The sequence below is a fragment of the Aspergillus tubingensis genome (assembly GCF_013340325.1).
Source record: "Aspergillus tubingensis WU-2223L DNA, scaffold_8, whole genome shotgun sequence".
NCBI classification, from domain to species: domain Eukaryota; kingdom Fungi; phylum Ascomycota; class Eurotiomycetes; order Eurotiales; family Aspergillaceae; genus Aspergillus; species Aspergillus tubingensis.
Window position 1 is genome coordinate 22,953 of NW_023336282.1, and position 12,353 is coordinate 35,305.

Sequence of the window (12,353 nt, forward strand, 5' to 3'; positions counted from 1 at the left end):
ATTTATTTAATATTAGTTACTGTCCTGTAATCTCTCTAAATCTAGAATAAGAATAATAAGATTATTATATATAGTAGGATACTAATAGTAGTATATATTTATTTTTATTTATTATTTTTTTTTATCTCCACTTTTCCTAGTCCTTTCTAGTTTTTATTAGTATTATATTTCTGTATATATATCTTATTTTTTCTTTTTTTATTTTATATTCTTCTATTATTTTTTTTTTCTTTTTTTAAAACTTATTTTTTTATTTTTTTTTTTTATTTTAAAAATATTCTCTTTTATAGTATAATTATATATTATCTGTTATTTTTAATCTATATTAAAATACTAAAAAGTAAATTTAAAGTAAGTTTATAATAAATATTAATAAACTATATTATTTTAATTTTATTTAAAAAGAAGAATACAATATCTGGAAAACTAATATAATATATAAAATTTATAATTTTTTAAGATAATTTTATAAAATATAAATTATTATAAAATATTCAGAGAAATAGTTATTTACTTAATCAGATTTTTATTATTTATTTTTTTTTATAATTCTTTTTTTTTATATTTTACCAGCTGTATAGAGAGACAAGATAATAAAATATATTAAAAAAATAAATAATTTATAATATTATAAAAGTACTGCTACCTGCTTTATTATCTATTTTTTATAAAGATTATAAAAATTTAAAAATAATTATTATAATATAAGCTTAGTAATCCTATAAAAAAATAAGCTGATAAAATATACTAAGTAGCTAAAAGATTTCTAAATATAAAGATTTCTAGTATTATAAGAATACTACCACTCACTCTATTATCTAATTTTTAAGAAGAAATCTAAATATTATAAAAGTACTGTTATCTATTTAATTATCTATTTTCTAAGAAAAACTTCTAATATTATAAAAATATTATTATCTACTCTACTATCTAATTCCTGAGAAGGAATCTAAATATTATAAAAATATTATTATCTATTTAATCATCTATTTTCTGAGAAGGACTTTTAATATTATAAAAATATTATTATCTACTCTATTATCTAATTTCTGAGAAGAGATTTTAATAATATAAGAATATTATTACCTGCTCTACTATTTAATCTCTAAGAAAAAATTTAAATATTATAAGAATATTATCACCCACTCTATGATCTAATTCTTAAAAAGAAATTTAGATATTATAAAAATATTACTACCTGTTCCATCATCTAATCTCTAAAAAGAAATCTAAATATTATAAAAATACTGTTATTTATTTTATTATCTATTTCCTACAGAAATTACAGAAATTTAAAAATAATTATTAAAATATAAGCTTAGTAATTCTGTAAAAAAACAAGCTGATAAAGTATATTAAATAACTAAAAAATCTTTAAATATAAAAATTTTTAATATTATAAAAATACTATTATCTACTCTACCATCTATTCACTGCAGAAATCGTGAAGATTTAAATATAATAATAAAATTTTTTTTTTATAATCTCTTCCTCTCTAATCTTACTAGTTATATAGAAGAATAAGAGAATAAGATATACTAAGAAAAATAGTATTATAAATAAATATAATATATATTTACTTTCTAAGTCCTATTTAACTATTTATTTATTATAAAAATTATAAAAATTTAAAGAAAATTATTAAAATACAAGCTCAGTAATTTTATAAAAAAATAAGCTAATAAAATATACCAAACAGCTAGAAGATCTCTAAATATAAGGATTTCTAATATTATAAAAATACTGCTATCTGCTTAATTATCTATTTTTTAAAAAGAATTTCCAGTATTATAAGAATATTATTATCTGTTTAATTATTTATTCTTTAAGAAAAAATTTTAATAATATAAGAATATTACTACCTGCTTAATTATCTATTTTTTAAAAAAAATTTCTAATATTATAAAAATATTGTTATCTACTCAACTATCTATTCCCTGAGAAAGAATTCTAGTATTATAAGAATATTATCTTTTATTCTATTATTTATTTCCTACAGAAATCACAGAAATTTAAATATAATAATAGAATTAATTTATTTTTCTTTTTTTTTATAATCTTTTTTCTTTCTACCTCACTAACTATATAGAAATATAAAAAATAAAATATATTAAAAAGAATAATATTACAGGTAAATATAATATCTACTTATTTTTTAATCTTTATTTTATTCTTTATTCCCTGCAGTAATTACAGAGATAAAAAAAAGACTTTTATTATTATAAATATATTATTATTTATTTTATTATCTATTTACTTAACAGAATCATAGAAATTAAAATATAATAATAAAATTATCTTTCTTCTTTTTTTTTTCTTTTATAATTTTTTTTTATCTTACCAGTTATACAGAGGGGTGAGAGAATAAGATATATTAAAAAGAATAATATTATAAATAAATATAATACTAGTTTATTTATTAATTTTTATTATATTTCTTACAGAAAGAATACTACTTATATATAAGAACTGTAATAAAACTATTAAATATAATATTATTTTTTTTATTATCTACTAGCTTAATAGAATCACGCAGGTGTAAATATATTAATATAATATTATTTTTAAATTATTTTATTTTATTTTAATATTATTATTATTTTTATAACTTATTATCTAGTATATAATCTCTACTTTCTTATAAATAACTATAAGTATATATATAGACTATCAGGTATTAATATTCTTATAAAAAATACTTCTTGAAAATATATAATCTAAATAAAATAAATAATACTAAATATTAAGATAACTGCTGGAATAAATATAATTATATATTAAATACTCAGGCTGCCCACAAATAACCTCTTACTTTAAGATTTATTATAAAAATATTAATATATTATTTTATATAATACTTATTGGGGTAATACTTATTATTATAATATTTATTTTTATAATATTTAATAGACTTATTTAGACTTAGGATCTGTAAAAAAAATAATAATCTAATTTTAATTTCTATTATATATATTAACCTAATTAAATTTCTATTATATATATTAATTATATTTAAAAGAGAATATTTTTATTTTTAAATTCTTATAGCTCCACAGAACAATTAATTAAAGAAATAAAAGTTATATTATTATATTTCTTATAAAGAGTTTTATTAAATAATATTATTTATAATTTTATTAGATATCATTTGACTGTTGTCCTGTTGTGAAGATTTCTCTACTAGATTAATTTAATTAAATTTCTATTATATATACTAATCATATTCAGAAGAAAATATTATTATTTTTAAATACTTATAACTCTACAGAATAATAAATTGAAAGAATAAAAATTATATTATTATATTTCCTGTGAAAAGCTCTATTTAATAATACTATTTATAAATTTATCAGATATAATTTAACTGTTGTCCTGTTATAAAGATCTCCCTACTAAAATAAAATACTGATTTCTTTATAATAAATTATTAATTTCTTAAGAATCAGTCCATTCCATGTATATAAACTACCGTTGTTATTATCAGATAAATCTATAGTATTTAATAATCAATTCTTTACTTAATCAACAGGTTTTCTACCCTGACATGTAGATCCTATAACAAAATTGTATTATTATATTTCCTGTATAGAATATTATTAAATAATATTATTTATAAACTTATCAGATATCATTTGACTGTTGTTCTGTTAACAAGATTTTCTCTATAGACTCTTATAATTATTATAATATATATATCATTCTGATGGCCTTACTCCTGATAGCTAGATTATTCTATTATATCTATTCTAATTCTTTTTTTAATACAAGAGCACTTGTACACCTCTTTATATTATATAAAATCCCTGAAATACTCCTCAGAGCCATTTAAAAGAAAATATTATTTATTATTATCAGAGATATAAAGTTGCTCTCTTTTATACAGGGATCAGTCTATATTATACTAATTAACAGAAGAAATAAGACTGCTATAGCTCAGTATCTTTTTTATATCTTTAAAATAAGAAGCTTTCCTAGTACAAGACAACACCTGCATTAAAAACACTTTCTGATAAGTATATTACTATCTGGAATACAGTCAGCTGGTTATATCTGGCATCAAAACTGTCTTAGAAGGATAAATTTAAGTCTCAGATAAAGATATTTATACACTGGCCTGAGAAGAGGCGGGCTATAACACAGGTAATAGAAATGCTGTCTAATTATGAATTAGCTTGAGAGAATCTTCTGTATATTAGTCATTTATTAAATCTTAATTTATGACAACTCAACATGGCCTCTTGCATTCATTCCTTCTCTCTATAAGTTTAGCAATTCTTTGAAGGTAGGCTTGGTAAGTATACTCTTTTCTGTTTACTGACCATATCAGCGGAACTGCGCATGACAACAAGGATTGGCAGAAATTCCAACCATTACAGTCAAACCCAGGTGTTCTTCTGCTAAGGTATCCAGAGATATGGCCTGTCCAGTCTATCACAATGCATAGATAGAACAGACCGGCAACATAGTGGTGCACTATACCGACTTTTGACGTGACTACCACAATATATATACAGGGGTGGCGGCTGCGTAGATAAAGGTCGGGCTGTTGAGAGAAAAGCGGAGCTCAGGCCTCCTGTATTGGTCATTCCTATGTGCGCTCTATCACCCTGATCAAGTTTGTCATACGTGATCACTGACATCTCAGGTGATAGCAAACCACCCATTCGATTGCCACAGCGATATACTAGCAGACACGAGCCGGGCGCTAAGAATCAACATATTAGCTTAACTGTACCAGGGTTAAAGTGTTGTTCAGCTTGTAATATTCAGATAATTTACTCATACTTCACGTAAAGACTACAAAAAATTGGTACGTGGGCTTTGAAGTGTATCTGTATTGCGCTCTTCTTTAGCCCAACTCAAAACACGTATGCCAGCAAAAGCAACCTCAATCGGCCTTTCCAATTGATGTATACATATTATATACTATGGGAATATCCTCGCTGAAGCAACGCTAAGTCCAAAACTCAGATGTTCTCAAGAAAGAACAACTTTTCACTTCTAAACTGACTCTAATCTTTAACTGCATACCCAGAGGGATATCGTGGCTTACCATGCGCCACAAGCCATGACTGGCTAGTCCCGAGCCGAGTGAGCCGGAATACTTGTACTTGGTGGAGCTAGGCCGGAAGTGGCGTACTTCACTTTGCAGATTCTAGACAAAGCTCGTAAAGTTAAAGACATTTGTTATTTGTCTATGATGACGATGGAATGCTTACATGTAACCCTACCCGTGTAAGTGGGGGATAGAGCAACCATGGCACCGCAACACGAGCTCTCCTCACTGACCCGATATTTAATCCACCCTCACGGCTCACTTCGCATGTCGAACAATCTGTAAACGCTCTAATCAGAAGCCGAATCATACCTTGGCGCCACAAATATCAAGAAGAACAGCAACAGAAAGAAAACGCCATAATGCCGACAATTGCCCTGATTGGCCTTGGCTCCGTGGGTGCTTCAACAGCTCTCTCTATAATCCACCAACACATACCTGCAACCCTTCTCCTCGTGGACATCAAATCCACCCTCCGTGATGCCCAAGTCAACGATCTCTCTGACGCGGCACTCGTTCACGGTTCCGTGACACAAGTTCACGCAGCCACGCATCGCGAGGCGAGTCAAGCAGACGTGGTGATTATCACTGCGGGAGCGAGATATACGCCTGGTACAACCTTAACCCCTTCAATTCCATGCTTAGAATGGGAATTTTGTAACGGCAAAGGTAGAGATCCCGGCTAATGAGGATGAATACAATGAATAGGAGAAACCACTCTCCAACACCTCTATCACAAATTCAGTATCCTGAAAAGCATCCTCAACGAAATGCGCCCATTTTCCCCACATACCGTTATCCTGGTGGTTGCTAACCCCGTCGACTTACTGACCACTCTGGCGCAGGATATTGCTGGTCTGCCCCGTAAACAAGTCATCGGGACAGGGACGTGCTTGGATTCCCTAAGACTACGAGGTGAGGTATCCCGTATCCTGGGGACCAAGATGGAAGAGACAGAAGGGTATGTAATTGGTGTACAGGGGAATGAGAGTCAGGTTGTGATGTGCCCTGGGTTACTGTATCCCTATGGAGGGGATGAAAATTCGATCCAGAAAAAATTGGAGGTGGAGAGTAAGATTCGGCGGAAATCAAAGGCTATTATTGCTGGGAAAGGAGGTGCGCCGTGGGGAATTGGGGCCGTAGCTGGGAGTGTTGCAGCTGCAATGGTGGGAGATGACAGAAGGGTATGGACGGTGAGCTGTTGGAGGGAGAATTGGAAATGTTGTTGTTCCTGGCCGGTTGTGGTAGGGAGAGAGGGGGTGGTGGAGGAGGTGGGATTGGACTTGAGCACTGGGGAAAGAGAGGCGGTTGAGTTGGGAGTCAAGAGTTTGAACGTGATAGTGGAAAGGGTTAAGGAAAATGAAGCGTGAAAATTAAGTCATCGCAAGGCGATCGGGGAATGGCTTAGGTAGAAGAGAATTTTCTGATATAGGCTAACAAATTCATGTAACGAATTAATGTTTTTGTGTCACCATAAATCACATGTATCAGACTTATCATCCTTCTGTTTCTCAATTTCCCTCCTCGACTCACTGGCTACCACATGCTGCTTCACCTTCACAAAACTATCAGGAATCACCGAGATGGAATCAATTCCTGCCTCGATCAAGAAGCGCGCGAAATCAGGATGATCGCTCGGTGCCTGTCCACAGATGCCCACCTTGCAACCAGCCCTGCGCGCCACCCGTATGACCTGCGCAATCAGCGATTCAACTGCCTCATCCTGCTCGTCAAAGAGATTCGCCAGCTCGTCTGAATCGCGATCGATTCCTAGCGTCAGCTGCGTTAGATCATTTGAGCCGATCGAGAACCCATCGAAATGAGCCGCAAACTGGTCTGCCAGAACCACATTCGACGGAATCTCACACATTACATACACCTGCAGTCCATGCTCTCCCCGGTGCAACCCATTATCAGCAAGAACCTGCAACACCTTTTCCGCTTCGCCTGCTGTGCGGCAGAATGGAATCATCACCACTGCGTTCGTGAATCCCATCTCTTCACGCAGTCGCCGAATAGCACGACATTCCAAAGCAAACCCCTCACGATACAGCGGCGAGTAGTACCTCGACGCCCCCCGGAACCCGATCATCGGGTTCTCCTCTTTAGGCTCGAACTCCTTTCCCCCAACTAGTCTTGCATATTCGTTCGTCTTGAAGTCACTCATCCGCAGAATCGCCGGCTTAGGATACACCGCGGCGCAGAGTGCCGCGAAGCCATGGGCCAGCTTGTCTACGAAGTACTCAGGCTTATGCTTGTACCCGGTTGTTAATCGATCAATCTCTGCCTTGGCCTGGACATCCTGCAGCCGGTCAAAATTCACCAGCGCCATCGGATGAACTCGAATGGCGTTGGTCACTACGAACTCCATCCGCGCCAGGCCGATTCCATCGGCAGGGAGTCGCCACCAGCGGTATGCGGCGGCCGGGTTGGCCAGATTAAGCATCACCTTTGTTCGGCTGGCAAGGAGTCCGCTCATGTCTACCGTCTGAGTGATAATCTCTGAAATGCCATCATAGACGAAGCCTTGATCGCTTTCGGCACACGAGACTGTCACGTCTTGCCCCGAATGCAACACGTAGGTCGCATCATGAGTGCCCACGATGGCAGGGACGCCGAGTTCGCGACTGACAATAGCCGCATGAGAGGTGCGGCCGCCGTGGTCGGTAATAATTGCTGCGGCGCGCTTCATGATTGGCACCCAGTCTGGGTCGGTCGTTGCAGTGACAAGAATGCAGCCGTCGATGAACTTGTCCATCTCGTGCGCGGACTCGATCAGACAGAGACGACCGGAGACGGCGGCATCACCGACTGCTAGTCCAGTAGTCAGGGTGCAGCCCTTATGACCAATCTTGTATGTCTTGAAGGCCGCGGTTGCGTCACGGCGCGAGTGGACGGTTTCAGGTCGGGCTTGGACTATGAAGAGCTGGTTAGTGAGACCGTCCTTGGCCCATTCCATGTCCATTGGGCAGCCGTAGTGAGTTTCGATGGTACAGGCCCATCGAGCGAGTTGGAGAATTTCGGTGTCACTGAGGACCAATGAGGCGCGTTCAGCTTTGGAGGTTGGCACGTTCCTCGTGGGAGTCTGGTCGTTGCCATATATCATCTTGATGGATTTATCGCCGCGCTTTTTGTCGATGATTGGTACGACGTAGCCATCTGAGAGGAGAGGTTTGAAGACTTGGTACTCATCTGGATCGACAGTGCCCTGGACAACGTTCTCGCCCAGGCCCCAGGCTGCGTTGATGAGGACGACATTGTCGAAGCCTGTCTCAGTGTCGATGGAAAACATTACCCCCGAGCCGCCGGCATCGGAGCGGACCATGCACTGCACGCCGACGGACAGGGCGATGCGCAGGTGATCGAAGCCCTTTGCTTGCCGGTAACTGATGGCTCGATCAGTGAAGAGCGATGCGTAGCATCGTCGACAGGCTTCCAGGAGGGCGTCTTCGCCCACGATGTTGAGGTAGGATTCCTGCTGTCCGGCGAAGCTGGCGTCCGGGAGGTCCTCGGCTGTAGCGCTGGACCGAACTGCCACGCTGATGTTTTCGACGCCTGCTTTGGTGCAAAGCCTGCGGTATGCGGCGCGGATGGCTGTCTCAATATCGGGTGGCCAGCTACCTCGAATGAATAGCTTTCGTATTGCTCGACCAGTCTCGGCGAGGTGGGCCTTTCCTGATTCCCAGTCTGCTATGAGCTCGGCTAGGTGCTTCCGGATCTCATTGGTGTTGATGTAGTGCCAGTATGCATGGGACGTGGTTGCGAAGCCGGGAGGTACGGTAATCCCTTTGGCTGAGAGAGCTCCGATCATCTCCCCTAGGGAGGAATTTTTACCGCCAACGAGGCAGCCATCGCTGCGTCGCACCCGCTCAAAGTCACGAACGAGGTGTGTGTCGGTACGGACGCCGTCCATGTTGCCGTCTTGGAGGTCCTCGTGTAGGAAACGAACTTTACGGTACTGTATCATGGATGACACATGGAATGTTGGTGATTAATAGCACTACTTAAAGGCCTCCAGTATCTTTTATACGTTTGCGTGAGGGGTCTGCAGACATGTCATCGATCATTTCTCGGAGCCGAGGATGTCGTAGCTCCGAAAGAAGAAATAGGTCTGTTAGGTTCTGAAGAGAGACTAAGATTCGAGAGGAGGGGATAGACGTCATCAGTCATGCAATCGGAAGCTTCCTAAAAAAGCCTATTAGTAGCAAGGTCAGCTTTAGTACGGATCGTCGTACTTTGAAAATCCGAGATGTGACATTAGAATACGGTCATCGCGGAGTTGCAGCGATAGCTACATCTTGTTGGGTTCAACGTCAGTGGCGGGATATACGGGCTCTTCCCTAGTTCACCCCAGACCTCAACGAGCGGTGATAGGAGAGGAGTATCACTTGAACTACTGAACGGTGTAAGTTACGCCTGCAAGGTAAAGCTGAGTCACAAGCTATAATGGGGAACCTTACTCCGGCGATTCTGGATGAAAGTAAATATCTGGAATAGACACGAGGCCACAGGTCATATGACCCACCCCACGCGACCGGATTTGGCACAGCCGCAATATCTAGTCTTCCAAACGCATCCAGACGCCAGTGATTCTCCTTATTTTACATGTAGCTATCGCATGACATCATAACAAGCCCTTTCAGCTGACCTGGACATTAGAAAGTCACAGTTCGCATAGTCTGGGCCAGCTGCTTGCCCAGCGCGGTCAAATTGCCCATTACCTCTGGTGAGGGCATATTCTTTTAGCAATGATTGTCACACAAGCAGCTCAGAAACACTAACTCCTTCCACACATCCGTGACGGCGCGGCCCACACGAACCGTAAGACAGCATCGGAGGTTGCAAGGACGTTGAGCGAGAGACCTCAATTCTAGCTTATGTGAAATTCCCATACTCTATTCGTACGCCAGCATCTCCACTTATTGTTATTCAACAATTCCCTGTTTCGGATTATATCCGCGGATATGGTCGTGTGCCGCCGGGGTATTGGTAGTGTTGCTGAGGTAGTCGCAGAAGAGCGGGCTGTAGCCTTCGTACCAGAAACCAGAGTGCATGGAAAAGCGCGCTCCCAGCCCGTCGTGGGCCACAGCCGCGCTGTAATGCCGGCGTGCTTTCTCAAATTATCTGTGGGCCGCACATGTGTGATATACAGGCATAGACATGTCAATGATATATGCCGGGATGCGTTTATCGAAACGGGAACTGTTATCAAGGGATACTGGCTGATGTTCTTGAAGCGCGACGCATTTCCTCAACAACTACACCAGCCTTGCATATCAGCAAGTTTCGACTAACCACACGGAGTAATAGCTCCTTACTTTTGGTAGAACCTACTTCAGCATCTAATACTAATACATCTAAGGGAGGCAACGTCATATCGGCTGACCGCAGATTAAAAAAGCGATTTGAAAAGTGGACGGCCTGCGCATAGAAATCATCTGATCAATATATCCGAAGCGTCATTCCGGAGAATCGACAAGCGCGTTAAGATTGTGCCATTTCCTGAACGTATTATGTGGGTCGTACTTTTTCTTCAATTCTCGCAGACGGGGAAGGTTCTCTCCAAAAATTCGCTTGATCGGCACATCATGACCTATAGATGATGAGAAGTTAATCCGGCCCTCTTGGCACATCTAAGCATCAACGACAGTAAATGAAGGAGTCAACCCCCTGTAACATACCAGCATAATTCGCATATAGCCCGGTTCCATGTTCGGACATGTTGTAATTCGGCTGCCTTTCAATCCCCGCGAGTACTCCGATCCGGTCCATCAAATTCTTCTGTAGCGCGCGGATCTTGTCATCAAGATGTGCTTCATTCCATTCAAAGAGGGTGCTGACGTTGTAGTAATGACCGCGGCTGGCATAGGCTGTGGCATCATTAGGAACTTTAGCAAGTTGTAAATTCGGCAAGAGCTCAAAAAGCAGCCTACTGTCCCTTGTTTGCGGATAGTTTTTCAACAGACTATCAAATGCCTCGTATATTGACAGCACAAAAGCGACATCCAGAGGAAGCGTGATATTTGAACCTCTAAGGCTTTTTCGAGGACCCACTCTCATATCGGCAGGATACTTGATATCGACCCTTGAACGGTGTCCTCGGTGCGCCACAAAACTCGCCCTGTCTAGTACACCGTTGAGGCTGTCGTATGGGAGCATCTGCGTTCCACTCTTTAAGGACTCGAGCGACAAAATCGGAGAAAAAAACTTTTGTGCGGCAGCCTGAGTGCCATTATAGAAAACTACCACCAAAACGGAGCATTCAGTCATAGACGGCTGCATAGCGAAACCAAACCAGAAACCCTGCCTACCGTCGGTGATAGTCTCGAACTGATTGGCGAAATTGACAAGCGTAGGTAACTTGTCCGGGTTGAAGAGGAGAGTACCAGCAAATACATGGTGATCTTGTATGTGCGCTCGGAGGCCCAACTCAACAGCTACTCCAAAGCATTGACCGGCGCCCCGAATGGCCCAAAACAAGTCTGGGTGTTGCTCTTCTGATGCTATCACTATAGTGCCATCGGCCAAGATCAACCTCACCCAAAGTAAGTTATCAATCGCGAGACCGTACTCGCCGGTCAACCATCCATAGCCTCCTCCTAATGTTGCTCCAGCAGCTCCAATCTGGTTAAGTGTGCTTCCGACCACTGCGAGCTTATACTGTGCGGCTGCAACATCTACATCTTTCCACAGCGCCCCACCTTGGACCGCGAGAACCAAGGAGTCTGGATACACATAGACCTCCCGAAGCCTGCATAGGTCTAACACGATACCGCCATGAGTTGTGGATGCGCCGCTGGTAGAATAACCTCCTCCTTTGACTGCGAAAGGAACGTCATGGCGTGTGGCAAAACGGACGACTATGGCTGCTTCATCGGCCGATGTGACCCGGACCATCGCGCCCTGCAAAAGGTCAATATTCACGGCCAAGCAAAACTCGTCAGGAGCAAATTACCACAAGTGTATTGCATGTTTCACTCCATTGCTCTATGCAGTCGATATAGCCTTCACATCCCCAGGTCAGAATTTCAGCGTCTGTACCATCCAACTCTCTCCTCAAACCACGGATAATAGAGAAGGGTAAGAATGGCATTTGACCGTCCTATAGCTGTGTGATTCTGTCGGTCTCAGAGCGGAAAGGGTTCTGAACGTGCCCGCAGGGAGTAAATTAGGGGCGATAGCGTTCGAGACAACTTAGCAATATTTTAAGGTGGGCCAGATTCGAACTTATGACAGCTATCTGAATTCTAGATATTTCAAACTGTTAGCAGTTTCTCGGTTGTGGTAGTTCTCACGC

At 39.1% G+C, this 12,353-nt stretch overlaps 3 protein-coding genes across 3 annotated transcripts; 1 reads left to right on the top strand and 2 right to left on the bottom strand.

Moving 5' to 3' along the window:
• Positions 1-5,418: 5,418 nt before the first annotated feature.
• On the top strand, positions 5,419-6,426 carry AtWU_06347 (L-lactate/malate dehydrogenase; the record flags this gene model as incomplete). Its single annotated transcript, XM_035501456.1, has 2 exons — positions 5,419-5,668; positions 5,765-6,426. The coding sequence occupies 2 exons, from the start codon at positions 5,419-5,421 to the stop codon at positions 6,424-6,426; spliced, it is 912 nt and encodes a 303-aa protein (XP_035357349.1).
• A 98-nt stretch (positions 6,427-6,524) lies between these two features.
• Positions 6,525-8,969, bottom strand: AtWU_06348 (phosphoenolpyruvate synthase; the record flags this gene model as incomplete). The annotated part of the gene is made up of 1 exon (XM_035501457.1): positions 6,525-8,969. The coding sequence occupies one exon, from the start codon at positions 8,967-8,969 to the stop codon at positions 6,525-6,527; it is 2,445 nt and encodes an 814-aa protein (XP_035357350.1).
• A 1,546-nt stretch (positions 8,970-10,515) lies between these two features.
• On the bottom strand, positions 10,516-12,149 carry AtWU_06349 (FAD-binding oxidoreductase; the record flags this gene model as incomplete). Its single annotated transcript, XM_035501458.1, has 4 exons — positions 10,516-10,649; positions 10,738-10,926; positions 10,990-11,959; positions 12,012-12,149. 4 exons carry the CDS (start codon positions 12,147-12,149, stop codon positions 10,516-10,518), a joined length of 1,431 nt encoding a protein of 476 aa, XP_035357351.1.
• Positions 12,150-12,353: the final 204 nt, after the last annotated feature.